Source organism: Thalia democratica, chromosome 7 (genome assembly GCF_965202585.1).
Source record: "Thalia democratica chromosome 7, ktThaDemo2.hap1.1, whole genome shotgun sequence".
NCBI lineage: Eukaryota > Metazoa > Chordata > Thaliacea > Salpida > Salpidae > Thalia > Thalia democratica.
Genome location: NC_139171.1, coordinates 37,513,095 through 37,527,888, shown reverse-complemented (window position 1 = coordinate 37,527,888; position 14,794 = coordinate 37,513,095). Strand labels below are relative to the sequence as shown.

General features: G+C 25.7%; 1 protein-coding gene across 1 annotated transcript; it reads right to left on the bottom strand.

Annotated features, from left to right (window-relative positions):
• Positions 1-470: 470 nt before the first annotated feature.
• Positions 471-13,833, bottom strand: LOC145840161 (E3 ubiquitin-protein ligase SIAH1A-like). Its single transcript, XM_082947311.1, has 5 exons — positions 13,734-13,833; positions 12,220-12,454; positions 10,214-10,423; positions 3,219-3,412; positions 471-799 (listed from the first exon to the last, which is right to left on the bottom strand). The coding sequence occupies exons 1-5, from the start codon at positions 13,787-13,789 to the stop codon at positions 616-618; spliced, it is 879 nt and encodes a 292-aa protein (XP_082803437.1). The 5' UTR covers positions 13,790-13,833; the 3' UTR covers positions 471-615.
• Between the last annotated feature and the right edge of the window lie 961 nt (positions 13,834-14,794).

The window sequence follows — 14,794 nt, the reverse complement described above, 5'->3', positions numbered from 1 at the left end:
GCTTAAGTTTAGAAAAAAAACTTAAAGATAATTAAAAAACTTTAATTTAAGACTAGCTTGAGAAAAAAACTATACCCATTTACATTACATATATAATAAAAAAATTAAACAGAAAAATTTTGTATATTAAAGTTTAAAAAAAATATAATATGCTTTATAGACTGATATATTTGTATACATAAATCTGGATTTTTTTAAGTTTTAATTGATTAACTTTTGTAATCATGATACTAACTTTGCTCTTAAAAAAGTTATATGATTTTTATAGAACTTTACACTTATATTAAACTTAAATACTTTGTAATACTATCTTAAAAATTTATATATTTCTGTTACAAAATATTTTGATTTAAAAATGGAAAAAGAATAAAAACCCTAGATTTAAATTATTATTTATATTCAAAATAGGTATAAATTCTAAAAAAAGTAAGCAATATTAATTTACCAGATTTACAATTATAACACATTTTTTTAAACTTTTACTTTTATAAATATCTAGCCTTCTATTTAGGGCAAAACTTATATTTTTTATTATTTTCACTTCACGTATCACATCACCTCCAGGCTCCTCGCGCGTCGAACAGGTCGTCATGGCAACACGTTGTGACGTCACACTCAGGTGTTGCATATGGACACTGTGACGTTGATGCCCAGGTTGCCGTTGTCGGCGAACATGTGGGCTATGGACGAGTCGAAGACCAGGCAGTCGCTGTTCATTATGGCCGAGTGGACGCCCTCGTGGATGGACCTGGGCGTCGCCTCCCACGTCAGCCTCCGCCTCGGCCCGTTGAGCTCCAACCTTGTTTCGATTTAGGGGATTTTAGATGAAAACACCAACTACTTACAATAAAGTAGTTTTAAGGAGTGTTTAGTATAATTAGGGAATGTTGATCGAAATCCTTGGTTAGTTCTTTTTAAAATAAAATCTTACAAAGCTAAAACAAAACAAAAGTAGTGAAAACAAGTTTGATGCTGAACAAAGGTGCACTAAAAACATTTTATTAGATACTACAACTTGGGATAAAACTAAAGGTAGTGTATTAATGAACCTAATCAAAAACACTTTGTTTTATAATATTTTATTAAGCAATAAAAAAAGGAATATTTCAGATAATACAACACAAAATGTGATGATAATGTTATTTAGGCTAGAAAGTTTATTAATAAAACTTAGTTTAATCTAATAATCAGAGTTGCCACTGGTTGTGAGAAATTTCTTCCAGGTTTTTGCAAGTACATGTTTTTGAGTGTACTTTAAGTTTTAATTTAAGGTTAAGACTGTGTTAAGTACTATAACAAAATTGATAGATACTGTAAAGCTACTTTAAATGTGTTTTTTAATTGAAAATTTTTTTGATGATGACAACTTTTGCAATCTATGTGATAGACTTATTGTATCAAATCAAAACTTTACTACTTATCACGTAAAAATTGTTTAATTTATAGGTTTTTTAGTTGTTTTTGTTCAAAATTTCTGTTTTTTTTTCAAAATTTCTCAAACTCCAGGTTTTTTTAGCCTAAGATGTCAAACTCCAGGTTTTTAAAAGTTTTGTGGCAACCCTATATAATTTAAAATTATTAACAAAATAAAAAATCGTTCTAATATTTGAAGTAATAGTAATTAGATGACTTTTTTTTAATAACAAAAGATTAAAAAGAAAAATACGCTTGGTGTCATAAATATATATGATTGATCTATGGTAGGGGTGGGCAACTTTTCTAGTCGACGGGCTAAAGTACCAATAAAGTTTTTCGCTGGAAAAAGTGGCAGGAATTTACAAAAAAATGTCTTAGGGTGTCGAATAATTTTAAAAAACTGTTATATAAATATTTTAAAAGCTCTTTTAAATGCAAAAACACAATGAAACAATCTTTAAACAAGTACTTATGTCACTTAGTCGGACATGTTAGGCAAGGTTTTTCTGTAAACATATCCGGATAAGCAATTTTCCGTATAAGTACAAAAAATTATTATTTTCATAAAATAATATAACAGCTGTATATTATGCAACGCATAATATATAATAAAAGCTTAGTATCTCTTTTTCTGCTTAAAACTTTTTGAAATGTCGACCTGCCTATGCTTAACTGCTCTAATATAAAAGATTTTTGCCCTATTTTTTACCATTTTACAAACTTATAGTTCATTTTCAATTGCAACTCGATTTTTTTTGTTGCCTTGTTCATATTTAAAACTTGGTAAGTTGAGTGTGTCAAACTTATATAACTTATAAAAAAACTGCCATGCACTTCATCTTAAACATAAAGTGTTTGAACTAATAACAATTATATTATAGTTTAAATAAAAAATGGAGCATAAAAGAAGTGTTATACATTAAAAAAAATATATAACTTAATCAACTATCAAAAAAACTTTAAAAGTTAAAAATTTCTAAATACCATTGTTAAAAAAAAATTAAAACTGACTTACTCAGGGTTGCCACTTGTTTCTCAAAATTTTTTCCAGGTTTTCTAAATTTCTTCCAGGTTTTTGAAAGTACACATTTTTGGGTCTATTTTTAGTTTAAAGTTAAGTTTTTGGTAAGAAACTGTGTTAAATAGTATATAAACATTGAAAAGATACTGTAGAGCTACTTTAAATATATTTTTTAATAAAAAAAATTGATGATGACTATTTATTTTTATTTGTATGATAGATTTTTTGAGTCAAATTGAAATTTTACTACTGAACATGTGAAAGTTGTTAAAATCCCAGGTTTTTCCAGGTTTTTTTGCCTAAATTGTCAAATTCTAGATTTTTCAGGTAAAGTGGCAACCCTGCTTACTTTACAAACAAAGGATTTCGGTAAATAAACTATCTTGAAAAAAGTTTGAATGTAAGATTTAGTAGTATAATAACATAATAATAATGAACTAAATAGTAGAATTTATTAACCACTTTAAATTTTCTTACAGCATGAAAGCTTATAATTAACACACAAAAATTTTTGTGTTTGATATTGATATTTTTTTTAATTTTCTCTTGACTGAAACTGTCCGAATAAGTGAGCGTCCAGATAAGTGAAGTCTGGATAGTGAATAAGCACTGTACTGCTTAATTACAGCACGTTTTAAAATGATATAAATAAATTCCAACTTATTTGTTTTGTACAAGTTATGTTGAAGCTAAAAATACGTTGCTGGCATATTTGCTGGCTACCCAAAAGTTTTTTAAATACAATATACACTTTAAAATTGTATCACGTTTGTTAACCAACCTGTAAGCGAAACCGTCTGCCTGCTTTCTGGTGCCGATCAGCTGCACGATGGCGAAGAACTGCTGATGCCCGTCTATCTTCTCCTGTTTCTCCAGCACCAGCATGAAGTGGTGGCCGAAACACGACTGCATCATCACCCAGTCCACGGCTCCCGGCAGGTTGATGTCCGTTGCCAGGAACACTATGTCCTCTCCCTGGCAACCAGTTTTTTGTAAATTAGTTAGATTTAGATTTATAATTGTTTTCTATAATATTTTTTATGTTTACTCTTTATTAAAAATCGTAGATTATATATATAAAATATCTGTATGGGATATTTAAAATAAACAGCCGACTCCTACTTTACCAATTAATTATTTTATTAATTATAAAATACTATATATATTTAATTCAGGTCATTATGATTTTATGTATGTCGCTGTAAATTAATTATCGGTCAGTACATTGTAAGCCTAGTAATAATTATGTTTTTTGTGTTTTGTTTTTCCTTAAAGTTTAATTTTTTTCCTTAAAGTTTAATTTTTTCATTTTTTCACTTTTTGATTTTTACATTTGAACTAAATCTGCTTCCTAATTCTATATAACTTTGATTCAATCATTACTAACACTCAATATATAATATACATGTTACACCGAGTTTCTGTGACTTTTATTGCCTTCAGCGTCGTTAAGTTTTATTAAATTTTATTGATTTACTAACTAATGGTTAATGTTTTATTTTTGTTCTAAATAGATTACATAAAAACAAAATTAACGTTCTTACAATACAAATTAAATAGTTTAAATAACCTCATTTACATTGTGACGTAATTATTAGTTGTAACGAATGTATTTTTTTCGTTAGTTAACGACAGTAAATTTTGATTTAGTTATCTTTCCTATTAACGTAAGTTGTTTGTTTATATTATGTTTTGTTGTGTAATTTAGCTTACTTATTTATTTTAGACTTAATAATTACAAATATCATATAGTTTTATAACAGTGGGATTCAATATTAAGTATTTCACCTATTAATAACTATTATCTGTAGAATATATCTTATTTTAATGAAAACATATATACACCTACTTTATTCTATGCTTCTATTCTCTCATTACAGTAATTATTTTTTTACAGAACCCAGTTGAAGTGTGTTGATTCGTTGACACACAGAAACATATGTTGGTAGAATAAAGAAAAATTACTGTATAATTTGTTTTTATTGATTATATATATATTAATCTTAATTTTTATCTTTACTTTTTGCGTGTCCTGTTTAAGCGGCTCAGGTTTTAATGCCCAACATTGCACAATAAACAGTATAACAATATTAATAACATTAATAACAAATATTATTGCTCGTAGTTATGTATTTGGCAATTTGAAATATACATCTTAATAAATATTGTAGAAACTGAACAAATTACAAAACAATTTGTTAAATGTTTCATTTGAACTGATGCAATTTAAATTTATAGAAAGTAAAAAAGCTGTATAATTTCACTCGTCACTGACAAAGTATTTTTATCTCTGCTCTGCCCTTCCTAAAAACTTTAAGTTTATTTAATAATTCATCAGTCTACATAAGCTATTTGTTGAGAAGAAAAACTGCGTTGCTTAACAAATATAAAAGTATATAATATATATAAACAAAAAAAAAACAGCTTTGAAAGAACAAAATATACTACAACAAACATACATAATTTAATTACTTCGAATAAAGCGAACTTACACTAAGCTATAGATTTTTATTTTATAAATTTTTTTTAGTAAAGGTTAAACAGTACAAATTACATAAGATTATACTTAAAAGTATAAAAACACAAAAAATTATACCAAATAATAAAAATTATTATAAAAATAGGATTTTTTTATATGAAATGTAATGAATGTAATAAAGTATATATGCTATTCTATTATAAGTTTTGATATGTGTAATAAGATGACTAGTGATGTAAAAATAAACTTTTTAAGTTAGTTCCTCAAATTCAACTAAAAGGAACAAAACAAAAAAATTAAACTGGAGAAAACCAAATACTAAAATTAGTAAAATAATATACGAAGTAAATAAAAACCATTCAGCACACATTCATATTTTACAAACAGTTTTTTTTAATTGATCCAATGAAACTAAATTAGTTCTTCAAAAGTCCACAAATTTTATAACATTTAACACTAATAAAGGTTATAAAACTAATAAAAACTGTTTTTGCAAAATAAAAACTAAAGTGCGTTTATAAACTTGAGGACCTCATTCAGTTATTCTAAAAACAAGAACAAAAACAAAGCAATTAGTTTTTTTTCTGTGTACATAATTTTGATAAAAAACTAAAAAGTTTGTTTTACAACTTCTGTTTGAAAGCTGTTTAGACATAGTGATAATAAGTATTATTTACAAATATAATGACTTGAAAGCCAAAGTAAATGTAGTATATTTTTTATAAATAACGTACACTTACTTACCTAGTGTGCACATTGTCTTTTACGATCACTTTGCTAGAAATACTACTTTTTTAAACAGCATTGATTATCATTTTAAGAATATGCGCAACCCAATTTCAAATTAGATTTTTTTTAGAGATTTATTGACTTCATACCATCACGAAAATATCTACTGCAATCGAAAATGGTGTCATGAAAAACAAACTTTTCAGTGTTAATAAAACTATTATTGACGCTTTTAAGAAGAACGATCAACAAAATCTAGCTGGTATCAACCCGTACTTATGGTTAATCATTACAAACTTAAACTGATTTCCCACTTAAAGTTATTCCTGTTAAGTCTTAGTTCATAATTAATTAGTGCACTAGTACAAAAACAATTTTGCTGAGTTTAAGTACAGCAATATTACTAAACTAAAATTACAGGTTTTTAAAAATCTGCAACTTAATTGAATGTTTTACAAACAACTTCAAGTCAGTTAAGTATAATTCAACTAAAATATTAACATTTTAAAATTATAATATGTTTTATGACATATTAATTTCTAGCTATGTATTTCAAAATTACTGTTTATAACTAAATTTGCACTATATAGTACCAGTTTTTAGAAAGTTTATTCTGATGAAGAGCTAAACGAAATTAATTTATAAACCTTTTTTTAAATGAGTGACTTATGTTTAAACTTTTCAATTGAATGTAAAAAATTAAGTATTTTAGAACTACTATATAAGAGTAGTATTGTTTTAAAACATATCTTTGATAAATTTAATTCTTAAAAACACTGTCAACTTCATTTATTATCTTCCCTAGCGAAAGTTACTGTCTGTAGATCAAAAAACTCGCCGATTCTTTAAACTAAACGAACTACCTTCAGAACTTAGTAAAGTTCAAAAGCGTATTATTCAAAATTAGCTAAGTGTAAGAAAATTGGCCCTTGAAATTATTTTAAAATTCAAACTAACTTTTAAAAATCATAAAATAGCCTTAGTAAACTTGATGGACAGAAAAACCCAGGATTGCTAAAGAGTTTAAAACAAAACAATATCAACTTATCACAAGTACTTAATCTTACTCTGATAAAAATAAGAATACTTTTTTTCTTAATTTTCTGATTAAGGTTAATGGAAATATTTTATAGTATAAATTACACTTGAATGCAACTTGCTATTTAACCATTTGAAAGCATTGTAAATTAATTAATGGAAAACGAAAATTTTAACTGTATTAAATGTCAAATTAAAATAGATTGAAGCGTCGTGCCGAATTGAACTATAAATGTAGTTTTTAAATTAATTAAAATGAACCAATTGAAACTGATATAAGAATCTAAGCATATAAGTGTTTTATAACAATAATAATCTAATTATGTTTGTTTACATATTCAATTTAATTTAAATCATTTTGATTTTAAGACTATGAAAATTAATTACTTTCATTTTAATATTTTCAAAATGCAATTGACACGCAAAATAAAAATACAAAACTATAAAACTTGCGGTTCGTAAATACAACAAAAACGTAAATAAAAAACAACAAATATTTGACTTTTTTATAACTGTTATTTAATCACATAAGAAAAACTACCGCATACTGTATTATTTAGCTTATTTCTTTTTAAAAACGTACCCAATGTTACAAATTTATAAATATCATTCCAGCAAAAGTATATTTTAGTCTGATAGGAACACAGAAGAAATATAGATTACACAGACATAAGATAAATCCTGATTTAAAAACACTTATGGTACTCAAAAATTTTCTGTGCAAAGTAAAACATATTTTATGCATAAACGTTAAAAACACTTTTTTTATGCATCAGTAAAAACTTGCTTTAAGGTAAAGCTCATTACTATTTCTAAATATTTAAAAATATTATTTAGATGACTTGAATTAAAAATACTTATAACAATAAACTTTAAAAACATATGATCAAATTGTTTAACACATAACACTTAAACTAGCTTGTTTAAAAAAAATAAACATATTTTAATTTGCAAATTTGTATGGGAGGAAATGTTATAAGTAAAACTACTAAGCAAATATCTGTTATATTATGTTACTAATTGATTTTTTAAAAAAGAATATTAGTTGTATAGTTTGTAAAAAGTAACAAAAAACAAGGCATCGTCAGAATAAACCGACTATTAAAAAAATTGTACACTTAAAAAACTTAACTCTTTTAGCAATGCCTAAAAAACTAAACTAAAACCTCATACCAAGAAAATAAACAATATAAAGTACAAGTAGTCGGTTTTCAATTAACAAAGTAAGTAAAGTGTATGATAAAACAGTTGACTGTGGTTGGAAAATTAAAGGCTTGTTTAATAAACTATCTACATCAACACTAAACATATATGAATAAATACTTTTTAAAATCTATTAGCTTTTTATAAACAATAAATAAAAAAATTTTGAAACTGTAATGCAACCTATATTAAAAATTTATATCTTATTTTTTGTTTCATACTTAAAATTTATCATTTGTTTATAGTTTGTGTGAAAAAAAGAAAAATATAATTTTAGTTTTAAATTATAGTTCTTCTATTTAAAATAAATATATTCACATGTTGCAAAGGTAACAAACGATTCATTAAATTTTTTTTTCATAAAACAGAAAATTACTTTCTTTTTATTTATTTTACCACTTAGATCAACACTAGATAATTTTTCTACTGATATCTTTTAAAATATACATAAATACCTTTAAAGTTTATCAAAATATATTTTGACTCTAACATATGTACAATGTGCATAGAAACTAGGAGATCTTTCTAAATTTAACCAACTTCTAAACTTTTATGTTAAACAAATGAGAAGCAAAACTAGATTCTTTTATCTTACAACCTACGTAATTTAATTATAGTGACAACAATATACGTTTTTAACGCAGTTAAAAAAAAAAGCGATAAATCGAATAAGGTTTTCACAAATTTTTTATCTCCAAAACAAAAAATATTGGCAAATAAAAAACTGGACAGACAAATATCTAGCTTACATAGTCAAATTCATTTGATAATATTATTAAACATTTGTTTAGAATCTACTTATTATTAAGTGCTAATAATTTAAGTATTTATAAAAGAATTATTCATATTACAACAATTGCAAGCTATGTTCCTGTGAACTTATTATTTTGAAATCAATTTGAAAAAGTTATAAAATTTGTTTTTGGGAAACTATTTTTTATAAATTTATACAAAATAAAATTAAAATCTTTGCTTCAAGAAAAAAAGTAATTGTATTTTTTTCCTCATTCATTTCTGAGTAAACAACTATAACCTATACTATACATCAACGTAGGCTTTGAAGTCAAAAACAATTGTTTTAAGGATCAATGCTGTTACAGAAAATAGGAACAAACAGAAGAGATATTTAAATTTTTAATAATATGAGTTATCAGTATATAAAATTTTTATACGGTTGAAAATATTTAAAAAACTCAGGTAAAAATACTTTAAAAAACATTATTCAAAAAAATTATTCTTTATACAAAAGTTATCTATTATAAAATCATAGTTTTATAAAGTAGTACCAGAACAAAAGTTTAAACAAAATTAACATGAAAAAACTCTGACTCTCTATCACACATCCTCTTAAATTCAGTTATGTACACCTTTAATAACAAAAATGTATAACACATTTATTTGAGATGAAAAAGTCTTACACTACTTGCACATTGAGCACAGGTATTCACACAAAAATTATTTCAAAACGAAAAAAAGCAAAGTTTAAAAGCTACCATAATAAAAACAGGGTTGCCAAATGTTTTTAGCAAATTTTTGCCAGGCTTTCAAAATTTAATTTTTAGTTTAAAGTTAAGCTTAAGGTAAGAAACTGTGTTAAATAGTATAAAAACATTAAAAAGATACTCGAAAGCTACTTTAAATGTATTTATTAATAAAATTAAATTTTTGATGATGACAATTTTTTTGAGTCAAATCGAAATTTTACTACTTGACAGGTTAAAATTGTTAAAAATTCTAGGTTTTACCAGTTTTTTTTTAGTGATTTTGTTCAAAATTCCAGGTCTTTTAGCCTACATTGTCAAGTTCATGGATTTTCCAGGATATTCCAGGTTCTTTGGCAATCTGTAAATAGGAACCAATATATTTTTCATACTCATCTTTGTATAAAACCTGTACCAATGTAGACTTTTATGTACAAAATTATTGGTTTAAGGATTAAAGGTGTCACAAGAAAAAAAGAAAAATACGCAGAGAAAAGTTTATCAACATGGAACACCAACATTTTAAAATTATAAACGGTTAAAAATAATTTAAAAGAAAAGTGTAAAATTTTACTCTTAACCATTACACAAAACAAACAAATTTTATATTAAGTTATCCGTTATCAATTCATAACACAATAAAGTAACAAAACAAAAGTGCGTACAAATTATAAAAAGTCGTATCTAAAAATTGTACAAAAATTACATAAAAAACTAATATTTTTAATAAGTTATCCATGATTCAATTATAACATGATTAAGTAACAGAACAAAAGTTTGTACAAAAATTACATAAAAAGTCGTATCTAAAAATTGTACAAAAATTACATAAAAAACCATCCATACCTGCAGGTTGGTGATGGACTTGTGGGCGATCATGAGGTGGGGCATGACGGCGTCGAGGGACCCCTGCCACTTGCAGCTGGCCCCCGGGCACGGGCACGAGTACGGCCGCCACTCGCACGTGTCCTCGTGCTGCTGCTTCTGCAGGTACCTCAGCATGGCGTCGCATCCGCTGGAGGCGTACTTGCACGGGAACTCGATCGTGGACGCCACCTGTGGAGGGAAGGTGAGGGGGTTTAGTGATGCAATACGTCAAAAGTACTGGCGCGACTTAGTCAGCAGTAAGAAAATCTCTTGGTTTGGATTTTAAGACACATAACAATATTTATTCAATGACATTGACCTTTTTAGATGAAAACTTTATATGAGTATGAAAAGGTTGAGTGCATTAAAAAGTAAGGCATATGTTTAGAATAAGCCACGATATTTCTATAGTGCCTTAAATATTAATGTGCAAAAATACTTATGAAGCATTTAGAATAGGTGTTTGCAACGTACAGCCCACAGACCAGATCCAACGCTGCAACAAAAATCTGTGTCTAGCAGCGTGCTTTTAACTTGAAAAAAAGTGATAAAAAACAAAATTTAGATTTTTAAAAACAAACGTTTGAAAACGCACTCTTAATTAAATTTTTATTGCGCAGTAAAGCTTATTTAATGATTATTTCATTACAATTTTATTTTTTAAATATTTTTTACAGCTTTTGTTATGCAACTTTTCAGAACTATGCAGCCCGCGAAAGAGTTTTTTCTAGTAAATCTTGTCTGCTGACTAGAAACGTTGCCCACCCCTAGTTTAGAAGAAATTTAGACGGTATTCTAGTCATTTTTAAGCTTTAGTTTTTAAAAGGTTTCCTGAATAAATGAATAAAAAAACTTTTTTTGTCATGCAAATTTTGAACTTTTACACAAGGTTTTTCCGTTTTAAAAGTACTTTTATAAATGAAGATATTTATTGGAGCTCGAAGTGTAATTCTTTATACTGTTTTTACAATTTTAAATTCTAAACTGTTCAAGAAAAATTTATTGAATATTTGAAGTTAGTAGACAAATAAACAACAAAAAAATTTTAGTTTTATATTGTCTAATTTAAAGCAAAATTAAAATAAAAAAAATCAATAAAACTATTGTCATAAAAAGCTATAGTTAACAAGTTTATGCATTAAAACTTCTACAAAAATGACCAACTCATAATACAAAAGTTTAAAAAGCTACTTATAATTTGTAGTAAAACTTTTACAATAAAGCCAATTAAAAAAAATCAACTTTTCTATGAGCTTAACATTAGTAATAATAAAATTTTAATCACTTTTAAAATGTATTAGCTAGTTTTATGCATAAAATTTCTTTAAATTATATTTAAATAATACAAAAAACAATTTTATTTTTATTTATAAACCTAACAATTTTAAAATTTAAACTTGCATTTAACTGTGATTTTTATGCTTTGTGTTTACAAGTTAAACAGTAGATTACTATCTTACTTTCAAATCAACTTTAGAGCTTTTACAATTTAAAAATAATATGCTACAAATACTATTAAAAAAATAATACAGGCTAATTTAGTCTTTATACTTTTAGTATATCTTATAAAGTTATAAAAACTGCTACAAATTAGATTAAAATGATGAATATATAATTTAGCAACTAAAAAGTTTTATATAAATATAAAATAGTAATATTTTTAAAAGTGCAAAAACTAATTAAATGTTTAGATAAAACATTTTGAAATGTTCTTAAATATGTTCAATGACAATATGAAATCAGTGGAACTTTTGGTTATAGTTTCTTATCAAATTACATGACTCGGCTTTAAAACAACCTCTATAAATAAACAACAATAAACACAAAGGTACTTGCAAACAAAAGGTAAATATGATCAAAATCATTAATATAAAAATACAATACTAAATAAGTATATAAAGTTAAGCTTACAAACCAACAAACTTTTAAAATTATATAACAAAAAACATGGCCTATAACTATCATTTACAAATTAACCAACTAACTTTTTCCATTCCTAAATTTCTTATGTTACCAAGTGGGCCTCTGCAAGTCGGGCAGCACGTTAGCTTGGGCCGGCAGTTGGCGCAGACCAAATGGCCAGACTGACATTGCAGTATGGGAGGCAAAACGTAGTCGAAACAAACAGGACACTCGAACAAGGATGCGAGGTCATTGTTTGATGAGTTTGATGCTGATGATGACTGAATTGAAGAAGACTCGTTTGTCACCGATGACGGTCTGTTTTCATGAACATTACTTAATATTTTTTGGTAGCATTTTTTTATTTCAGATAAAAAAAAATATTTGTCTTTTACAAAAATTCAGGATATCAAATAAGAAATGTTTCAATAATTATATGGAAAATAAAAAAATATCAAAATTTAATTAGTATACAATTTTAAAGTTGTGGACTTGGGTAAATTTGAGACACAGTTATCAAAAAAAAAAACTAATAATAAATTGAGTTCTGTTAAAATATTGTTGTTAGCATGCTTCAGAAAATTTTTATATCATCAAAAAGTAGTTTGAACTATTCTGAGTTTTTCTTAAAATTCAAACTAGCCTGATTATGCAAAAGAGATTAAATCTTGTTTTTTTACTTAAAAAAATATCAGCATTAAAACTAATTTAAGGGCATAGGGGGGGGTAAACACCCTTTTTTGGTTTTTTATTTTATTTTATATAGTTTTTACTAAGCTACAAAATGTTTTTTACAGATTTTAAAAATTCAAAAAAATTTTTCAGATATAGCCGGTCAAAGTTGGAGGCAACAATAGGAACCTTATGGGAGGCGCAAACTAAAACGGCAAATAACTAGAAATCACTAAAAATCTATCTCCTCCTACATTTTTTGAGATAACTACCTCAAATTTTCAGGAAATGTTCCTTGCAGTATTTAGAAAATTCTGTCGGAAGGAATTAAAAAAAAATATATATAAATTTTATAACAAAAAAACTAAATAAAATTGTTTTTTTTGTTTATTTTTTATATAAAATCTTAATTTTTTAATTTTTCTTAAATTCCTTCCGACAGAATTTTCTAAATATATCAAGGAACATTTCCTAAAAATTTGAGGTAGCTATCTCAAAAAACGTAGGAGAAGATAGATTTTTAGTGAAATAGTCTATTTTTGCCGTTTTAGTTTGCGCCTCCCATAAGGTTCCTATTGTTGCCTCTGACTTTGACCGGCTATATCTCAAAAATTATTTTGAATTTTTTAAATCTGGAAAAAGCATCTTGTAGCTTAGTAAAAACTATATAAAATAAGATAAAAAACCAAAAAAGGGTGTTTACCCCCCCCCCCCTATGCCCTTAATTGTAACCGACATTAAAATTTTTAATAAACTATTGGAGCTTTCATCTTGTTTGAAACAAAATCATCACAAATGTCATAAAATAGAAAAACAAAAGTATACCATATATCAAGAGACTTATTAAAACTTTATTTTTATACTTTATAATAATGTTTAGAAAATATTAAATTGTATAAATTATTTAACTTTATTTTCTATTTACCTATCACTTCCAGCTCCAGGAGATTTTGCCATGTCACACTCCATTTTGTTGTCCATAGTTACCCTTTTGTACTCATCAAGGATTTTTTTTTGGTTATAAAACTGAAACAAAGTTGAAACATTAATTGCTATTGTTAAATAATTATTATTTGTAGATTTTTTCTAAATTGATTTTACTAAGCTACCATACATTTTTTTGAATTTTTTTTTTTTAAGTGCAAAATTATCTTTCTTTTTTTTTGTAAAAACATTTTTTATTTTATGTGGATTATTTAGACACGTTTCATTTAACTTAGAAAATAATTAGCAGTTATAACCATTTTAATAAAGTAAATTAAAAAAAACTCTGGTGATTAATGTTTACTTTTATATATTAAACACACAAAACTAAGTGTGATACTTGAATTTTAAACTTCAAAAAGTGTGTTTTATAAACTATTCATCCTAAATAAACTTCATTTAGTTTTGATAAAGTAATACTATAATAAAAACAGAATGAACATCATTATAAAAACTAGTTGGTTCATCAGTTAATAAAGGTTATTGTAAACTGTACAAAGTACAAATGTTTAAAATTGAAGAAAACAAAAAATCACATTGACATTGTATTAATAAAACCTAAAAGCTTAAAGTCTAAAACAAAAAATAAGCAGCAGAAAACCAAAGACTATACACTATCTTGGTCTTAAAATTCTTCAGAAAATATGCTAATAAGAATCTTTAGAGAAATATGTAAAAAGTGAATTAGAAAATATTACATAATTCAAAGTTAAAATATTTGAAAAGTATTACAACTAAGTTGCAATACTTTATAATACTACAGTATGTTAAAGCTAAGTTCATAAAAAATATTAAAAAAATCATTATTATTTAGTTTTATGTTAATAAATTTATAATTTTCATTACTTTGTTAGAATAAAAGTTTTTTGATTTGATACTAATCATAAACAGTAAAAAAAAATGTTTTAACGTTCATTATTGTACAGAAACTAGTAGTCAATTCTTTTAGCCTGACTTTTCTCAATTTAGACCTAATTTATTTCAAAGTGATCAATAATGCCC